The 20,458-nt window shown below is 40.8% G+C and overlaps 1 protein-coding gene and 1 long non-coding RNA gene across 3 annotated transcripts in view; both read right to left on the bottom strand.

Moving 5' to 3' along the window:
- Positions 1-20,458, bottom strand: part of TDRP (testis development related protein) — a 33,541-nt gene that overhangs the window by 3,833 nt on the left and 9,250 nt on the right. For both annotated transcript variants that reach the window (XM_081189221.1, XM_081189222.1), the window contains exon 3: positions 130-233. In XM_081189221.1, coding sequence (XP_081045347.1) covers positions 130-233 — 104 coding nt within the window. The remainder of the gene's footprint in view (positions 1-129; positions 234-20,458) is intronic.
- Positions 14,124-15,175, bottom strand: LOC308584536. Its single transcript, XR_014006898.1, has 2 exons — positions 14,423-15,175; positions 14,124-14,309 (listed from the first exon to the last, which is right to left on the bottom strand). It is a non-coding gene; the product is annotated as an uncharacterized lncRNA (long non-coding RNA).

Genomic DNA, 20,458 nt, shown 5'->3' with positions numbered 1-20,458 from the left:
TTGCCTTCTAAACTTTAAATTGTTTTTTTACCTGATTATCTTGATTCTAGCCTTAACACCTCTAGCAGCCTTGGTACTTCCATACTTTACTCCATATTTATATCACTTCCCACTCCCCATTATACATACCCTTTAGATTTTGGAGATTTACATCCTGTAAGTAACTGTTGTTCATCATCCTTATTAAATATGGATGTTACTTCCTTCCAACCTCGAAAACCTGCTCCTTGAACCTAAAAATGAGAGTTTTACAAATTAATTTAATGTATGCAAACTATAAGGTAGGTAAAGGTAAAATTTAATGTATGCAAAATATAAGGTAGGTAAAGGACCCCTGGACAGTTAAGTCCAGTCAAAGGCAACTATGGGGTTGCGGTGCTCATCTCGCTTCAGGCTGCGTTTGTCTGCAGACAGCTTTCTGGATTATGTGGCCAACATGACTAAACCGCTTCTGGCACAATGGAACACCGTGACGGAAGCCAGAGCGCATGGAAATGCCATTTACAATATACAACACCACTGCACAAAATGGCACATTAAACCATAGTTAAAAATAAATTATGGTTTAATGCATACGTACAGTATACTAGTACGTGCTGCTGAAAAGTTTTTGCTTTGTTCTTCCCACAATCCTGGCAGAACAATAATGTCAGCATGTTAGATCTCTAAAGTAACTTTGCATTAAAACTGAACAACTGCCAAACATGAACCCTCATTAGGATTCCTGCTCTCAAAGGGGATTTTTGTCTATTCTCTCTGCTCCACCAATTGTGACCCAGGGAGAATGCAGGAGAGCCTTGACTACTAACTCAAATGATGGGACTTTGAAATGTTAAATATGCGTGTTTAACTCTCCAATACTAATCAGGAATTAGCTATGAATATTTTTGATTCATTTCTTTGCCTTAAAGAATTATGTCTTCATTTTGATCCATAATGTGGATATTTAAATGCATAGTTCCAAAATCCACATTAGGTTAATACACGTATCAGACCAACCAAGATGTCACAGAATAATGTAGAAGTTTTTGAGTTCTTGATAACTATCGGGATAGCTGGCAAAATAAAGCAGGGAAGGGGAGGGAGAAAACCTCTGGTGTTGAAAGCATGGAGGCTGCATTTAGTTGCAGTCTTAAAATGGAAGGTGGGAGGTAGGAGACATTTAAATTAGGCTCTTCTAGTTGGTATGTAGGTTTCAGGTTGCACCTATGACTGCTGGAATGAAGAAATTACATCAGCTGCTCCTCCATTTTTTAAAGTAAAAAAAATAAAAGCCCACCTGTTAACCAAATGTTTAAAAGTTTCTTACTGAGTTAAAGCCTATTGCCACTCATTTGCTAATCTGTTCACCGATATTATCAGGTTGAAAGTGTTGTTATAAAAGAAGGCTATAGAATGCTGCCTACTGTAATGAAACCAAGGAATTCTCAATTGTCTTTAGAGCTGATCACCTTTGCTGATAAGAGAACTCGCTTGAGGTAGTGGAAATTACCAGATTATTTTACAATAAGAAAGCTTTTACAGTGGGATAGGTTCCTTTTTTGTTTGGTCTAGAAGACAGTATGACAGAGGAGCCTGAGAGAATAGCCATTCCAGATTCCCAGCTTTCTTTTTTTAAAAAAATAGGAAGTCTCTAGCCCTTGTAGAACCCAAGGTGCAAAGCAAAATGGGCCTAACCTGTTCGAGAGTTCTGAGAGAAAACAGCTGGCTCCCACATTTCAGTCTTTATAGCCAATGAATAGTCACAGCAATCACTGATATTTGGAGAAATATTGTGGCACATTTCAAAAATGCTACCACCCTGTATGGAGCACTGAGAGCTTTTTGCTTGCCCTGATTATGGCTAGAGTATGAAAGCATCTTTTCACTGTACTTGGCTTACCTTGCAACATAGCCTCCTGGAGTAGGCCAGCTAGGGCTCTTGATGCATGCCTTAAATTAACTACAAAATCCATTCTAGCTGTTCTGCAATCCATTCCATGCAGTGGCATGAATTTTCTGGAGGGGAACCACTTGGTTCTGTTCACCCCTACTTGGCTGATGACATAAAACATCAAATTTGTTGCCTTTACGGCTAAGGTTACTGAATGCACACTGAAATTCATCTCAAGCTTGGTTGCCTTTTACACTGAGGCAAATGGGGCATACCAAGAGGCTCCTCTGCTGTGAACTATTAACAGGAAGCAACCAATTGGGTGTGCAACCAAACCGTGTGTGTGGTATGCTGCTGTGCAGGATTTAAGTAGCTCCATTCTACCAGCATTCTTTGTCCATTAAGTACACTCAGTCTTTATTGGTCTGCTTAGCTTGGGGGAGGGGCATGCTCTAAAGATATTTTTTACTTCCGCAAACCTCAAGGTTCCCCCATGCTTGTTGATACCTTACTCTAGCATATAGGTTGTGCTGTTTTAAACATGTTGCCATGTGGAGTGCTGCTTCTACTGTTCCAAGTCAGCCATCCATACTCCCATTCCACTCTACTGTCACCTGTCCTTGCCAAAGAGTCAACATCCATGGCCACTTTTAGGAACTGCTGAGCACTGTCCCATGAGATGAGCCACGTAACTGCAGCCTCTCAAGTAGGAACCTTCCAGTTCTGGTCTGGCTCCACCTGCTCAGGTTGGCCATTGTCTCCTGCAGGCTAGAAAGGTTTATAAAGAACTAGTCCCCCCCCCCCAAGCTGGGCTTGGCTTAGAGCAACAAGGCGTTCATGAACTCTATCTGGTCTTGCTCCTTCATCCTGGCTCTAAGCTTGTTCTCCAGCCCTTCCTCCTAGTTGCCTTAAGATCCTGATTGCCCTTTGGTTCTGGCTCCTAGTTCTCAGCTTCTGAGTCTCTTCAGACTGCTGCTCATGGCCCATTCACACACTGTTCACCAACCTTTGGAGGGCTAGTGGACACATTTGAAATTTCCTGAGAGTGGTGCCAATGCCAGTTGCATAATTGCTGCCATGGGATTGTGGCATAACACATAATAGCTGCACATCTAAAAGAGCAGAGAAAGAGACAGGGCCACAAAAATGGTACTTGTATGCCCTACCACCATCAATGGGAGAAAGGAACAACTGCATTTGCTCACAGAGAGAAGCTATTTGCACCACCCCTCTGTCCAGAATGGGGAAGGAAAGGTGCACATCCAATCCTGGAATTCAATGAAATGTGGCTATGTTTCAGGAATAGGGATGCAGTGTAGGAGATTACTAAACCAGTGTAAACGGGAACTGAGTAGGAAGAGCAAATAATATCCCATGCATTGTAGATTTCTAAGGGAATACTTAAATAATATGTGGGTGCTATTTAAGGAATTAACACGCACTCTCACGGGTGCTATTCTGGTGCCCCCTAGAGTACACTATGGGAGCCTTTTAAAATCCAAATGTAAAACTTAATTTAAATTGACTTATTTCCCCTGAATGTTCAAATAATTCAATGCTACACTATATAATTTCAGCCTTATGAAGCAATATCATCATTATTATTACTAGTAGTAGCAGAAGTAGTAGAAGTAGTAGATGAGCAAGTATAATACATTATATTGTTTTCATGACTGATCTTTCACAAGTGTGCTTGAACTGATTATGTAGTGAAAGTCTAACTGAAGATTCTTGAGAGGCCATTTTGTCTTCTTATTTTTCAACTTCACACAGCTTCTTGGAGCAGGTTTCTACACTTTCAGTAGCCAACTTCCCAGCTCCCAAAAATAATCTTCTGCCATCAAGTAATTGTAATTTAATGAGCACAGCTTGTGAAACAAGAAATATGAACAGCTATGTGTCACTGTTAAAGGAAAACAAATGAAGATGACAATTTTGATTCTACTTGTATCAGCAGTGAAATCAAGAGGCCCTGAATCATAAGGTACATCAGCTAAAAAAAAAAAAAAAAAAAATCCAAATGCGCTGCTCAAGTTATAACATGTGCATGACAAACCTTTCCTGAAAGCATTTTGTTCGAGATAGGAGAGGGAAACAGAGGTGACTGTCATTTGGAAGGAAAAGATCCCACACAAACAATGCAGTGAATCAAATAGTAAGATTGGGGAATATTGTGAAATGAAGAATATCAAATATAGGTCATTAATATTCAGAATATTACAGAAGAACATTTCAGAATAGAACTCTGGTATCTCCAAAGAAATAGGGTTGCAATGCGATCAGGGACGTCTTAAGCATATCCGGCGCCATGGTGCAAAGATCCCTCCAGCGCCCCCCCCCCCCCGTTTCCAAGAGTTGTCAACCTTTTTTAAGGGGGGGGGCAAAGTTGTTGACCTTTTTTTTTTAGGGAGCTGACACCACGCTTACACATTATCTCTAACAACAAGCCCTTAGAACAAAATAAAATGAAAAGGCAGAAGAAAATCTAATTCCAAAGCAAGACTCATTCAAGACTCATAAGTTCTTCTAATTCATCCTCATGATTCACATCACCACACATCAAAAATTTAAAGCAATCACCAGCTTGTTCTTTAAATAAATTGATGAAGACAGAGAATGAAGCTCCTGGCCAATTTGTGTTTAAGTACAAACCCACACCCACCTTAAAACCCACACCCACTTTTTAAGGACTTTTTGTTGGTGTTTGTTTGTTTTTAACCACTAGCTGCATGGAGAACACGCTCTCAAGTCCATCCTTACCTCCGAACTGAGTCCTAATGGTAGTGCGCCCCCCCAACTTTCCCCTCCCACCACCCCAAATCTGAATGTATCCCTCCTCCACCTTTTTCCGTGACAGAAGGGGTGGGGGGGTGACGTTCTCGGCACGCCCCCTCCCTGCCCCCTGCAATGGGCAGCTCAAGGCTTGCTTGCCACGTGGGCATTCTCAGCAGTCCCGCTACTGCCGCGGGGGGGGGGGGGCAGGAGGGAGAAGGGCACTGCGTAGCTTTGTGCCGCCGCCACCGCTGCCTCCTCTCCCAGGCAGGAAGCAAGAGAGCACGGCTGGCCGTAGGAAGAGCCATCGTCACTACCCAGCATGCCCTCGCGGCTGTTCCTGGTCAGTCCTGGACTCCTGCTGCTGGGCACCCCTGATGGGCAGGCACTGTGGCACAGGGTGCCACTAACCCTAATGGGTAAGATGGCCCTGAATGCAATTTTTGTTGTGTTGATACAAGATCATTAGCTCAGAATAATTTATAGATGTCCTTAACACCAAATGCATAATGAAATCCTAGGAAGAACAGTCTGAATTCATGATGTGAAACAACAACGAAAAATAAACAGATACAAGTTAAGAGCCTTTGCAGATGACGTTATGATCACAACAGAAAATCCCCTACAATGCACACCTAGAATATTGGAATGTATAAATGAATACGACAGATTAGCAGGATTCAAATTAAACTATGGGAAAACCAAAATACTAGTGAAAAATATGGAAGAAAAAGATAAAGTGAAATTACAAGAAATTACAGGATTGGAAATTAAAAAGAAAATAAGGTATCTTGGAATAAATTTAACATCGAACACTATAGATTTAAGTAAAGAGAATTATGGGAAAACATGGAATGAAATAAAAAATGATTTGCAAATATGGGGGAAATTAAATCTTTCCTTACTAGGGAAAATATCGGTAATAAATATGAACATATTACCAAGGATGATGTTTTTATTTCAAAGTATCCCAATACTAGGAGGAGATAAATGTTTTAATAATTGGAAAAGAGATTTGGCTAAATTCGTGTGGTCAGGGAAAAAACCAAGAATAAAACACAAAATAATGATAGATAAGAAGGAGAGAGGAGGATTTGACCTCCCTGACATGGAGTTATATCATGATGCGGTGGGTCTGACCTGGCTAAAGGAATGGATCAAATTAGATGACTCGGATGTATTGGATTTAGAGGGAGTAGAGACGAGATTTGGATGGCATGCCTATCTAATAGATGAAAAAGTCAAAGCGCATAAAGGCTTCCTAGGGCATATAGTCAGAAAGTATATATATAAAATATGGGAGAAATATAAAAGACTCCTAGAACCGAAAACTCCTTGGTGGGCATTGCCAGCAGAAATTGTCGCAGTGAAAAAATTAAATATGAAAGAAAACTGGGCTACCTATAAAATGGTATTAAAGGAAGAAAACGGAGAATTGGAATTAAAGGATTATACAGAAATTAAAGCTCATACTAGTGATTGGTTTCAATATATTCAAATTAAGTACAGATTAGCGAAAGACAAAAAGCTAGGATTTGAAAAAGAAATATCAAAATTCGATAAATACTTAATACAAGAAAAATAAAAAAATATATCTAAATTGTATAATTTGATCTTAGAGTGGGAAACAAAGGATGAATTGGTTAAAGCATCAATGATCAAATGGGCGCAAAATATTGGGAAAAATATTATGTTTGAACAATGGGGGAAATTGTGGAAGGAAGATATGAAATTCACTATGTGTTATACATTGAAAGAAAACTATCTCAAAATGCAACACAGATGGTATTTAACACCTGAAAGAATAGCAAAAATGAATAAAAATTGTAGCGATGTCTGCTGGCGATGCAACACTGTAAAAGGTACTATGATACATATATGGTGGAATTGTTTAAACATCAAACAATTTTGGGAAACAGTATATAACGAAATGAAAAAAATGTTCAGATATTCATTTAGGAAAACACCAGAAGGTTTTTTATTGGGAATAGTACCAGAAAGCCTAAAGAAAGAAGACAAGACCTTATATTTATACGCAACAGTAGCCGCAAGGCTATTGATTGCGAAAAATTGGAAAAGTGGTACTGTACCAACAAAGATAGAATGGCTTACCAAATTATTGGAGTACTACAATATATCCAAAACAATGGGAGAAATTGGAAGGATCTCAAAAGAGAAGGCAGACAGGGACTTGAAGGTGTTTAAAAGATACTTGCAAAACTGTATCGAAAAATCAGAACTCCTATTAGAATAAACAAGTTTCATTTCAAATATTGGAATACTAAATAAGATGGATAACAATGTGTAATAGAAAAAGAAGTATGAAATTAGGTTAAAGGTGTGTGAAAGAAAGTAATAGAAGTGGAAAGAAATTGCAATTGAGTAGATTGGAAGTCTAACACAAAGGGTGAGGGGTGGTGGATGGTGATAGGAATTATCTGTGGGATTGAGTGTAGGTATGTTGTATGTATGTAGGCATGTTGTATGAAATGTATGTTTGTATGTGTATTAATGTTGAATTATTTTAACAATAAAAAATTATTAAAATAAAATAATTTAAAAAATAAAAATAATAAACAGATTTTCAACCTGCAAGCATCTAAAGGTGCTTCCTAGACTTAAGAAACTTCTTATTTAGTAATTAATTAAAAACTGGGGAAAGGAACTAAAGATTGTAATGGAACAAGAAACTGTACTCCCTCCATAACAGCCTATGAGTTTCACACAGAGATACAGTGGTACCTCAGGTTACAAATGCTTCGGGCTACAAACACTTCAGGTTGCAAACTCTGCTAGCCCGGAAGTAGTACCCCGAGTTGCAAACTTTGCCCCAGGATGATTACAGAAATTGTGTGGCGGTGGCGCGGCAGCAGTGGCAGGCTCCATTAGTGAACGTGCACCTCAGGTTAAGAACAGTTTCGGGTTAAGAACAGACCTCCTGAACGAATTAAGTTCGTAACCCAAGGTACCACTGTAATAGAATCCTGGTCTATTTTTCGTAAGGTTGCCATATGTGTTTCCAAAAGTAGAAAGCTTTTTAAAGATATGTTTTCTTTAAAAATTACTGTAAATATAAATCAGTTCTGTTAAGAATCATTTATCTCCATTTACATCACGTGCTCAGAATTCTATCTTTAAATTATTTATGACAGTTTAGAGACTCAAAGCCTTTTTGAAAACAGATACTCATTTTAGCTGATTAGATACAATGGAATGGAAATTTGACTAATAATTGCTCCTGAAAAGAGATCCACATACCAAAACAGGTTTTTTTGAATGAAACTGCATGTACAGAGCGAACATAAATCTGCATTACAATGGGCAGCTAGAGGCAAGGGCACCATCTCACCCTCAGGATTGTGGGTGCCCGCCACTGTAACACAGACCTTCGATGTCACACACACTTGCCTTTAAGTAGTGCATGTGATATCACACGCACGACACGCAACATTGCATTGTGTTTTTGGAGGGGGGGGCTACGTGTAGGCATGTGCATGTGACGTCACACGCCTGTGTTGCAGCTGCCGGTGGCATCGCCTCTTCTTTCTCTCCACAACCAGCGACACCCTTTTCTCTGGAGAGGGCTCAGACTCAGAGACAGAGAGACTCTGCCCCCACATCTGAGCCTTCGCTCAGAAAAGGGTAACTCACTGGCTGGCTGTCGAGGGCAACGCTGAACTGCTCTCTTGGAGGGCGTGCCGCAAAGGCTGGCTGGCTGCCTCTCTCTGGCTTTGCTGATTGACCTTGGGGGTGCCCAGCCCCCACAATTATATTATTGTGGGTGCCCAAGCACCCACAGCCCACTGGAGTTGGCTCCTATGGCTAGAGGCAAGTCATCCAATGAGACCTCCGTTGCATCATACACTGCATGTATCTCTTGATAATGGCTAGCGTGTGTAAGTTGCCAGTTATCATCCAGGCCCAATTCAAAGCACTAATGATATCCTAAAATCTTAAACCCCAAATAGCTGCATTAACACCTTTTCCCCTATTGTCCTCATCATATATTAAGATGTGCCACTCTGAGGTGCATCATGCTTCAAAAGTATTCTCCTACCAGCATCAGATGAAGATGCATCTCTTTGCCCAGCCTTTATGAAACCTTATGAAGTATGGTTATCCCTGTAAATATGTTGTTTCTAGTTCCCACTGCCAACTAACTCTCTCTCTCTCTCTCTCTCTCTCTCTCTCTCTCTCTCTCTCTAAAATTATATAGCGATTTGTTTATTTTGATTTCAGCTGACATACTATTTGGCTATAAATATGTGTGTGTGTATGCTTCCCTGGGACCTTTGGGTGAAATATGGTTTATGTTGTTGTTGATTAGTCGTTTAGTCATGTCCAACTCTTCGTGACCCCATGGACCAGAGCACGCCAGGCACTTCTGTCTTCATATGGTTTATAAATACTGTTAATTAATAGGTCTGACTTTCTAAATATAGTAAAATCACAGACAACGCAAAAGTAACAATTCTCAAGGATTTATTATCATATACTGCCAGTGATTTCAGCTACATAATTTATTATCGTTGTATGCCTATGTAAAATCTTGACTACAGTTTTAAATGAGCTAGAAAGTCTCATGGAACTAGATTTTACAAAACCCCACCTTAAAGGGGTGGTATTAGGCTTTTGCTCAGTCCTTGGGCTGAGCATAGCCTCTGGGGAGGGATGACAAAAATACTTAGTCCAGTTCACAATTACTAGTTTCCAGGGTTACAGCTTCCAGGAGAGGGTAGAAACAAAGTAGGCAATAGGCTGAACCTGTTAGATGATTGCCTTCCCAGAATATTGCTTCACACTGACATTCTTTCAAAGGTTGTCTAGCAGAGGGCTCATAATCTCTTGTAGAGTTACTCTGAGCTTGGTGGCCACTGTTGAACTAGGCGTTGAAGCAGCTTAAGGAAGAGCCACCTGCTCCTGTCCTACCCTCCTCAGTTTGCAAAAGGAGAGAAGTTTTAACTGTGTTGATTTGGAAATCCTGCTCCCCCCTCCCACCTTTCTGCCCTTGACACAGCTAATGCACGATATTTGTTTGTGGCAGCCATACAATATGACAGCCATGAGAGGCTGGAACAATTACTTCAAGGTGAGCCTAGTACAGAGCTGCTCCAAGCCTCGCCTTTCTTCAAGAATGGATGTCACCTTGCGAAACACAGGGGCAACAATGCAGCCAGTGACGCTGCAATTATTATCTTATAAAGATGGACGGTATAGCTTAATGCACCAGCTAGCACTTTCAGATTCTGTGTGTTAAGAATGAACATCTTTATAACCAATATTTGGAAGTATTTACAGATGAATTTTGTACATCATGGGCCAAAATAGGCTTCAAAGTTGTTTAAAAACTGATTACCGTATTTTTCGCCCTATAAGACGCACTTTTTCCCCTCCAAAAATGAAGGGGAAATGTGGGTGCGTCTTATGGGGCGAATGCAGGCTTTCGCTGAAGCCTGGAGAGCGAGAGCGGTAGGTGCGCACCGACCCCTCTCGCTCTCCAGGCTTCGCGGACCTCTCCTCAAGCAGCGGGAACGTTCCCACTGCTTGGGGAGAGTTGCCGGCATCCCGAAGCCTGCAAGCGCTGATCCCAGCACGTGCAGGCTTCGCGGATCTCTCCCCAAGCAGCGGGAATGTTCCCACTGCTTGGGGAGAGTTGCCGGCATCCCGAAGCCTGCAAGCGCTGATCCCAGCACGTGCAGGCTTCGCGGATCTCTCCCCAAGCAGCGGGAACGTTCCCACTGCTTGGGGAGAGTTGCCGGCATCCCGAAGCCTGCAAGCGCTGATCCCAGCACGTGCAGGCTTCGCGGATCTCTCCCCAAGCAGCGGGAACGTTCCCACTGCTTGGGGAGAGTTGCAGGCATCCCAAAGCCTGCAAGCGCTGATCCCAGCACGTGCAGGCTTCGCGGATCTCTCCCCAAGCAGCGGGAACGTTCCCACTGCTTGGGGAGAGTTGCAGGCATCCCGAAGCCTGCAAGCGCTGATCCCAGCACGTGCAGGCTTCGCGGATCTCTCCCCAAGCAGCGGGAACGTTCCCACTGCTTGGGGAGAGTTGCCGGCATCCCGAAGCCTGCAAGCGCTGATCCCAGCACGCGCAGGCTTCGCGGATCTCTCCCCAAGCAGCGGGAACGTTCCCACTGCTTGGGGAGAGTTGCAGGCATCCCGAAGCCTGCGCGCGCTGATCCCAGCACGTGCAGGCTTCGCGGATCTCTCCTCAAGCAGCGGGAACCACCGCTGGGCTCCCACGGCTTGCAGAGAGCTGCCTGTTTGGGGGCTGGGGTCGGGGGAAGCTCGGGCTGCCCCAGCCCCGCGCCTGGGGGGGAAATAATTTTTTCCCTTTATTTCCCCCCAAAAAAACTAGGTGCGTCTTATGGGCCGGAGCGTCTTATGGGGCGCAAAATACGGTACACAAGCATTAAAATATAACTATTCATAATTAAAATGCACAATAAAAATCCAATTAAAAGAACATAGTCATTAAAACAGAAGACTCAAGTTGGGAGATCAAGGGAAGGTCTGTCTAAACAGGTGAATCTTTAACAGTTGGCAGAATGTAAATACATTTGGGGCCTCCTATATTTCAGTGGGGACTGCATTCCATAACACTGGCACCACCAGCGAATAGGTTGCCTCCACATCACCACAAGTCAGTTATCATCAGGCCATAGCAAGACAAAATGGGTTCTGTTTGATTATCTTAATGTTCCTATAGTGCAATGGAGGGGAACTAGTTTTTCAGGTAACCTAGTCCAGAGTTGTTTAAGGATTTGTATGTAAGCAGCGAGACCTTAAAATTAGCCTGTGAAGATCCCTTCCTTTGAGTATGATCTGTGCCCCAAAAGGGATACCACCCACCACTCAGGTTGTGGCATTCTGAACCAGCTGCAACTTCCAAACTAACTTTAAGGGAAGCCCTGCATAGAGCATGTTGTAGTAGTCTAAACATGAGGTTAATAGTGCAGGTATCATAGTGGCTTAGCTATCCCTGTCTATGAAAGGGTGCAGTTGATGTACCAGCTGAAGCTGCTGATAGGCACTCTCTGCCATGGAGAGATAATATGGTAGTTATTCCAGATTAATGAATGTGAGTATAATGTTATGAAATTGTTGTTTATTATTACAAAAACTTCTATGGCATGATTCAACCAAAGTGTTTTAAGTTGCTCTGGTGCTAATGAGAAAATTAAAGCATGCTTATGTCACTGCTATCAAAATCAATGGGCCTCACAATCCTTAACAGTTTTGAGCCCCTGTTGTGCACAGTTCTTGTTCATACGAAACCTAGATCAATTCCCTCTCTATTTCTAAAAAATATTATCCTCTAAGCCCGAGCAATGTCCATTGGAGCTTCACTGAAGCCACATGAATAAAAAGACCACAAAAGCTAGTGTTATCCAGGGGTGCAAAAAGAGTAATTTCTCCCTCACTACAGCCATGTTGGAGTGCCTAATGTTTAATGTTTGGTTAGCTTAGCAGAACTCCAATGGAAACAATGGACGGATCCTGAACTGCCTCTGCAATAGCCATTTGGCATGTACCGGAGCGTGTCTCCATTCTTTTATGTAACTCGAGCATAAGTTTTCAGTATTGTTCCTGGGACTTGAAAAACAAATATTAAATAAATAATTATGGAAATACTAGTAAGAATCTTGTTCTATGGAGAAAAGAAAAACCACAACTGACAAGAGACTCCGTTATTATTGAACTAGGCCTGTTTTATCAAGGCTTAGTTTGGCTATAACAATGCAGAGCTGGAACTAGAGGCATTTCTTTCCCTTGATACCAAACTAAGGTAACAAAGACTTAGTAACAGTAAAGTTAAAGACTGTCAACTCTACAAATGCAATATGGACAGACTCTGAAGTGTTATAATTGTGGTGTGCTTCTGCTGTTTTAGATGTTACTTGTATGACTCTGGAACACACAGATTTATTACTTAATAGAATGGGTGCCTTTTTTTGCCTAGGGTTGTAGCTCTCCAAGATATATTCTAGTAGTGATATACTCAAACATAAAATGCTTTGGCATCAAATCCTTCTTTTCAACACAACCATGCACCTGGACCAGCCTAGCAATGGCTGAATGGAAAAAGCAACTTCTACTTTTCAACTGATTCCCATCCTCTTGGGTAGTGAAGTTGTCCTTCCTCCTTTCATCACTGGATAAATACAGAATTCATTTTTTCTGTGCCACAAAAGGAAACAGATATTTCATCTATTTCACCTCAGATTAACAATGCAATCACACATAGAGAGAAGTAAGTCTCACTGAGTTCAATGGAGCCCACTCCCAGGTGAGTATAGAATTGTAGCCCACGGCTCCTTGAAAACATACATTATTTTGGTAGAATTCCAGTAAGAAAAAGAGAAAGAGAGAGACAGAGACTCATACTTAGTCTCCAACTGAAGTTCTATTCCTAAATAAATCAATTCTTACCAGCATACTTAGGATTCAGCATTCACCGACGCCTAAGTACTGCAATGCTGCTCATTTCTCTCCTGAATACAAAACTCTTCTATTGTAGGTACTTTTACCTGTTACTAACAAACTCCTCCCCTCAATTACAACACTCTTTACCTTTGGTCTAGCATATCTTCTATAGCAATCCCTACTGTGACCCCCCCCCAAAAAAAATCCCTCTTCTATTGAGCGGGTATGTGGATTATCTTGTTTCCTGGGAGCATGCCAGACTAAAATCTAGATCATGTCTGAGGAAATGTTTACAAGTCCTGGGCCACAACAAGGTGTCATATTTTTTCAGTGTCATAAGTTACAAGCTGCAAAACAAGAAGAAAGCTAGTATAATTTGATGTTGAAATGCCAGCAAAAACATTCTGTAGAAAACAACAAGGAAAAAGAAGTAATACAAAATAAGGGGACGGGCAGACTTGCATACATGTTGCTGGTGAGAAAGTATTGCCTTCCTGGCTGGGGAAAGGGCTGTTACTAGGATAAGCCATTCAAGCTTTCCTGACCTGGGACCCACCTCTAACCTAAACATATATTTATAGACCCAAATTTGTGGCCCCAAATGTATTTGTGGACTTTTAATATGTATTGCTTTATTATGTTTTTATATATGTTGGAAGCCACCCAAAGTGGCTGGGGCAACCCAGTCAGATAGGAAGGGTAAAATTCATCATCATCATCATCATCATCATCATCATCATCATTATTTATTATTAACCGTCTATTTGTATGGTGGCAGTACTGCTGTTGTGACCCACCTTAGATTAGGCTGTGAGTGAATCCCAACGCACCAACTGAAAACCATTGCTAGCCTACCTTAATTCATCTGCATCAGACAGCCAATGGGTAACATGTGGCTAGATATCTCCTGTTCACTCATTCTCAGAGTCTGAATGTCAGACCTCAACTTGAACTCCACCTTACAGTGAGGTGTCCTTCAGGAGGAAACTCTAGATCACTGACTGCGTCCTGAGGTCTAGCACCTATGTGTCAGACATCGAGATCAGACTGATTGGCCTAAGCTCTTCATTAATATTAAACCATTTGACAGGGTTTGAACATATTGTCACGCTTGATTTACAGTGATTAGCTCATGAAGTCGGCCTTGAGATTCTGACAAAGTTTCTTCTTAAGAAATGTTCTAGTCAGATCCAAGTCACACAATTGCCACTTCTTACAATGAATAGGCTTCTTCTACCTACAAAAGCAAACAACATGTGCTAGAGAAGCAAACCATGTTTCACTGAGTAAGAATGAAACTCTGATATAGCAGCTGTGCCCCATATCCTCATACACAGAACGTGAACTTACATATTCTTTTTAAAGGTCCTTGGCCACTATTTGTGACACTGCAGTTTCCACACTAACTATCATGCTTCTCACAAAATCATGTCCATAGGTCTGGCACCTAAGAAAACTGCTTCAAGGAGAAGACTTGACAATTCCCTAGGTTTAAGGTCTCTGGAAATGACAATATGTGTCCTCAAGACATTCCTGTGAATAATGAATTGGTAAAAATCTGAGTCTTAGATTAAAACATAGATTAAAATGCTGAAATTGGCAGCATTTCAGAATAATAACAGAATACAAACACCTAGAGGCCTCATTCAAACTTCAGAACAAAAGGAAAAGCACTACTTTGAGAACACCTAAGAATAACACATTTCAAAGGAATGCGTATGGAAGACAGGAAGTAGGGAAGAATGGGAGACATTCCATATCCTTTTGTGGCTTTTATTGTGAATTGCTAAACGACTTTAAAAAAAGAAAAAAAAAGAGTAAGCTTAAAAGTAAAGGTTTCAGAAGTGGGAGGTATTGTGGAAAGATACACTCTCAGTCTGACTTTGTTGGGCATGCAAATGATCTGCAGCCTAAAGTGGGCATTCAGGTGTTCAGGTGATGTGCCACTAGAACAGAGCACTTTGAAGAATCAGAAATGGAAGGCAGCAGCCATGCTCATATAACACCACATTATGTAAAAGTTACATTATTATAAGAACCTTGTTGTGTAATCCCAGTCTCGCGTGTTAATTATTTCAGTACTTTCAGGCAGTAAATGTTATAATTAAGACTGTAAAAAAGACACCAGCTGGTGATTCATGAATCTCATGAGTGGAGAGGAAAGAAAGCATTGCAATTCTATCATTTCTAATTTTGAAAAGAAGAAAAATTATACTTAAAATAATAATAATAATAAATATACTGTAAGATTAATCATCTGAAAGTCAGAAAATGTCAAATTTTTCCTTGCACACACTTAATTTGACCTTTCACTGTGTATTATTTAATTATACTGACACATGGACTCGAAATATTTGTACCTGCAATCTTGCAGGTCGGCTTGTCGTGCCAAAAAAAATTCTCTATTACTGCCATAATAGAATGTTTTGTGAAATCATAGCTACTGTTGTGTTTCTTCCTAAATGCGAATCGGCTAGAAGTTGAAATATGAAGTTTAAGATCAGCCTGTTAACTACATATCCATATGTAATTTTATTCACAGCAATCTTAGCTCTTTCAGTACAAAGGTTAAACATCAAAGCATTAAAATTAAGATTCAAAGGGCAAAATAAATCAGTGCTGCAACTGTTTTAATGAACTCCTATTAGGATTCTTTATTTATTCATATTTTTTTCAAACGTTAAACCATGTGATGAACATATGAAAAACCAAAGGCCAAAATGCTTGTGACTCTAATACCAAAACAATTAAGTCGAGTCACTGAAGACGTAATAGAGGAATGTTGTTTGTCAGCCTACCCAGATAAAGTTGGTGCACTGTAAAATATCCAGGAAAAGGAAATACTGTGTGAAACAAGTTTGAATTCATATCTCAATATTAAGCTTATACCTTTGTTGCAATTTGTGAAACAGAGGATGTAACTTCATTATGAAGACATGGATCTTTATTCTTCAAAGAAAAAGAAAAATTAGAAACTGTAATCAGTTTTCAGTTTCAGAGAGTTCATGAAACTTTTATAATGATTAAGCACTAATTAGAACCACAGATATTTCTATAAATGCATAGATTAAATGTCCATAGTTTACTTTCTTCCATAGAAACTCCCATTCTTCAATTTAAATCAAATATACACTTCACTGTGCTGGGCACCTTTTCTGCATACAGAGATTCTCCGAAGCAGCAGTAGAGCTGGATAATAATTTTAGATGGTGTACCTTCTAAAGCAGGGGTAGGCAAACTAAGGCCGGGGGGCAGGATCCAGCCCAATCCCCTTCTAAATCCGGCCCACGGATGGTCTGGGAATCAGCGTATTTTTACATGAGTAGAATGTATCCTTTTATTTAAAATGCATCTCTGGGTTATTTGTGGGACCTGCCTGATGTTTTTACATGAACAGAACGTGTGCTTTTATTTAAAATGCATCTCTGGGTTATTTGTGGGGCACAGGAATTCACTCTGGGTTGTTGATTTTTTTCAAAATACAGTCTGGCCCCCCACAAGGTCTGAGGGGCAGTGGACTGGCCCCCTGCTGAAAAAGTTTGCTGACCCCTGTTCTAAAGAATCATTACAAGCCAAATTGGGTAGTGCCATCTAATGGTTAGAGGCCATTGAATGCTCAAAAGCTAAATTCTATATTTCAGTAGTAGCTTTGGTCAACTATTTTCGGCGCTCTCCAACACACACAAAAACTGTAGAACTAGTTGAGTGCTGGAAGTAGATCCAACTAACTGCTGGTCTTTACACATACAGATAGTGGAACAGCCATTGTTGCTTCTTCATCAAAATTGTCCTTGGTGCAACCTGAAATCTGTTTTGCCCCAAGGTCTTATTATGTCTCTGTGGCATCTCCTGCACTTTGTCCTAAGACTGTTACAGACTGCAGACTTAGGATCATTTACATCATGTCCAGCTGTTCTCTCCTCTCCCCACTATTGCTGTTTTGCTTAATATCCAACTTTAAAAGTGTTGTGGGGAACTCAAAAGCTTTCTCACTAGCATCTGGGGCACCAGCTTCTAGCAAAAGTCTGTGTTCACCAGTGTCCCATAGTTAAGTGATGAAGGAGTATTCCCCTTCACTTAATATGCTAAAAAGATTCCCCAGCAGAAGTTCCTCTTAAGATTCAAGAATCCAGACAGCCAGGATGTATTGCTTTAAATGGGTGGGTGGGTAGGTCACTAAGGAATATGGGTCAGGGTCAGTGAAGCAATGACCAGTAGCCACAAATAGTTCTGGATGTATATGCAGCAATTGTGCTTACCACATGATGCTTGGTCTTAAAAAATGATTTTATAGCCATCACAATTTCTAACATGTAACTACTGTTCTGCGGCTTGAAACCACAGCCAATTCAGAATATCCATTAGAAAGCATTCCCTTCACCTTCAAACATATGTAAGAGCAAATAAATATAGGGAAGAGTTGGGTGCTTATACAGTATCTCAGTTCTTTCATATCTCAACTCAGTCTTAAACTGAGCAACCTTTAACTTAGAAGGTTCTGAAATGGTATACAGAGTATCTCTCATTAAAAGAGCGGTTATCAGTAACAATTTTCCCCTTTCATTGACAACCTCTTAATAGTCGCACAGATGAAGGCTCAAACAGCAGCATACTCTCCAGATGGTGACTGAGGAGTACAAGGCAAACGGCGACTGTAAAATTATTCTTCCAAATTTGGCATCTGAACAGGAGCCAAAGAAAAATGTTTTCTAAATATGTGGATCTATGCCCAGGTAGCAGTTTTACAAAGGTCTACTGTCAGTACAGTTTGTATGCAAGCAATAGATGCTGCCATAGCTTTTCTGAAATATGCTTAGAATCACCTAAGGGAGTCCTAATCTGCTAAATTAAAGCACCACTATATATTACACATTGGCATTCCAGTTCTAACCATTTCTGTTTTGAAGTGCATTATAATTGATGGAAGTTGCTTCCAAACATATATGATGCTTCAGATCGCAGCCTCCTTTGGTAAGCATTTAAGTAGTACAATTTGTTCCTTGTTCGTTATCTCATCCATGTTTTAAATTCGTGTGCATGTAATAAATGGGCTGCATTCAGCTACCACCTTCTCCCTACATCTATAGACTAATGAACCAAACTTTGGAAAAGTGAGTAGTATTCTGATTTAAACAAAATGCAGACACTCCCTTGTATATGAACTTTATGCTACCATATCCAGTATCAAAGATGAAACAGCACACCTTTCTGGCTAAACCCATTATTATAATTAATGCAGGTACCAAAGTGTGTAATTTACAGAAAATGCAGCCAGAGGCTCAGAATTGTACTGCACTGTAAAACCAACTTTTCCATTCTATTCCTGGCTTGGCACAACATGAAATGCACTTCAAGTCCTTTTAAAACTATCTTCATATCACTATAAAAATATACCTTGATATTTTCCCGATTAGCTAAATATGAGCAGCCAAATGAACCTTCAAAACAAGCTGGACAATCCTACAGCCTTTAGATATAATGACAGTTATAGTATATAAAATATAAAACGCTTTCTACTTCACTGTATTGGTTTTTCTAATAAATGTTTTGTAATGTTCTCCAACAATATTTTTATGAGCATTTGATAGATTTTTATAATATAGTTTCACTGTAAGTATTTTCTCTATCTAGCTGGTAATTTTTCCTGATCTCATTTAGATAAGAGGTTATTTGTAAAAACTGAAAAGGGTCGATTCCTCTAACTTTTCTGCAGCTTGCTCAAATGTTTATATCCAGTTCAGATCTGATAACAATCCATTTTCTTTTGCAATTTGGAAATTTCCTAAATCAAACTTTTCCTCTCCAATTACAGTTGTTGTAGATGGTATCTCAGGTGCTAACCTTCACTCATGCTTACCTCATACTTCTAAACATATACTCACTAGAGAGCTTAATAATATCTCCCTTTCCTACCTCATGCTCACAACAATCCTGGAAGGCAGGTTAGGCTGAGAGAAAATGACAGGCTGAAAGTCACTCAGTAAACTTTATGCTCTGAATAACATTGGAAGGACTGCTATTTAACAAACAAAAAAGGTCACTGTACACACCCATTTGAACTACTGAAGAGCAACATTATGCCTAAGAAAAAATAAACAAAGCAAATTGCTACCACTGACCCAGATAAACCCTCCCAACCTTGCAGAAACATCTCAGGGATACTTCTGATCTACAGTGCCTTTCTATAGCCTCACTTTCGGATACACACAGGTAAAAAACTAAATGCTGTACAGGAGACATGTCTTCTGGCAGATTTTGTTTTTAATGTAAAGCAGCTATAGAGACTTGCATGTTTTAATTGCGTAAAGGTAAAGGTGAAGGGACCCCTGACAGTTAAGTCCAGTTGCGAACGACTCTGGGGTTGGGGCGCTCATCTCGCTTTACAGGTCAAGGGAGCCAGCGTTTGTCCACTCCACAGACAGTTTTTCCAGGTCATGTGGCCAGCATGACTAAGCCGCTTCTAGCGCAGCGGAACCCCAACATCAGAGCAGCACACGGAAACGCCATTTACCTTCCCGCCGGAATGGTAATCTACTTGCACTTTTTGGTGTGCTTTCAAACTGCTAGGTTGGCAGCAGCTGGGACCGAGCAATGGGAGCTCACACCGTTGCGGGGATTCGAACCACTGATCTTCTGATTGGCAAGACCAAGGCTCAGTGGTTTAGGCCACAGCGCTTAGGAGAATATATTTAAGCATCCCTATATTAACTGCCAACCTAGTAGTTCAAAAGCACATCAAGTGCAAGCAGATAAATAGGTACTGCTCCGGCGGGAAGGTAAATGGAGTTTCCGTGTGCTGCTCTGGTTCGCCAGAAGCAGCTTAGTCATGACCCGGAAGCTGTCTGTGGACAAACGTCAGCTCCCTCAGCCAGTAAAGCGAGTTGAGCGCCGCAACCCCAGAGTCGTCGGCGACTGGACTTAACTGTCAGGGGTCCTTTACCTTTACTTTTATATTAAGTTTCCTATGCTGCTCTTTTATGGGAAGAAAGGCTGCCTAAACCTTTTCTCCCAAATACTATTTTTCTGCAAACAACAACAAAAAACCCTCTCAAAGCTACTGGCCTTTCCATGGGGTCATGGGTATCTTCCCCCTGGATGGTAGAAAGAGGAGCTTGGGGATTTTGAGTGTAAAATTGCCAGGTAAGGAAAAGGTGAAGGACCACACACACACACATACACTCCTGCTCCTATCTGAGAAGTAAAACATAGTAACAGATTTTCAAAAAATTACAATAGATGTAGTTATAAATTACCTCAGGGCGGGGGACAGGGAACTATTTTGAGCACCATATTTTGCAGATGGCCTTTTCACACTGATGGGTATATTTCCTCAAGCAAAATCCATGTAGCTCTCATAAATTTAGTTGCCTGGGTCAAGCCTGCTCA

This window comes from Podarcis bocagei (genome assembly GCF_964188305.1).
Source record: "Podarcis bocagei genome assembly, chromosome: 3".
NCBI lineage: Eukaryota > Metazoa > Chordata > Lepidosauria > Squamata > Lacertidae > Podarcis > Podarcis bocagei.
This window is presented reverse-complemented; position numbering and strand designations above follow the sequence as displayed.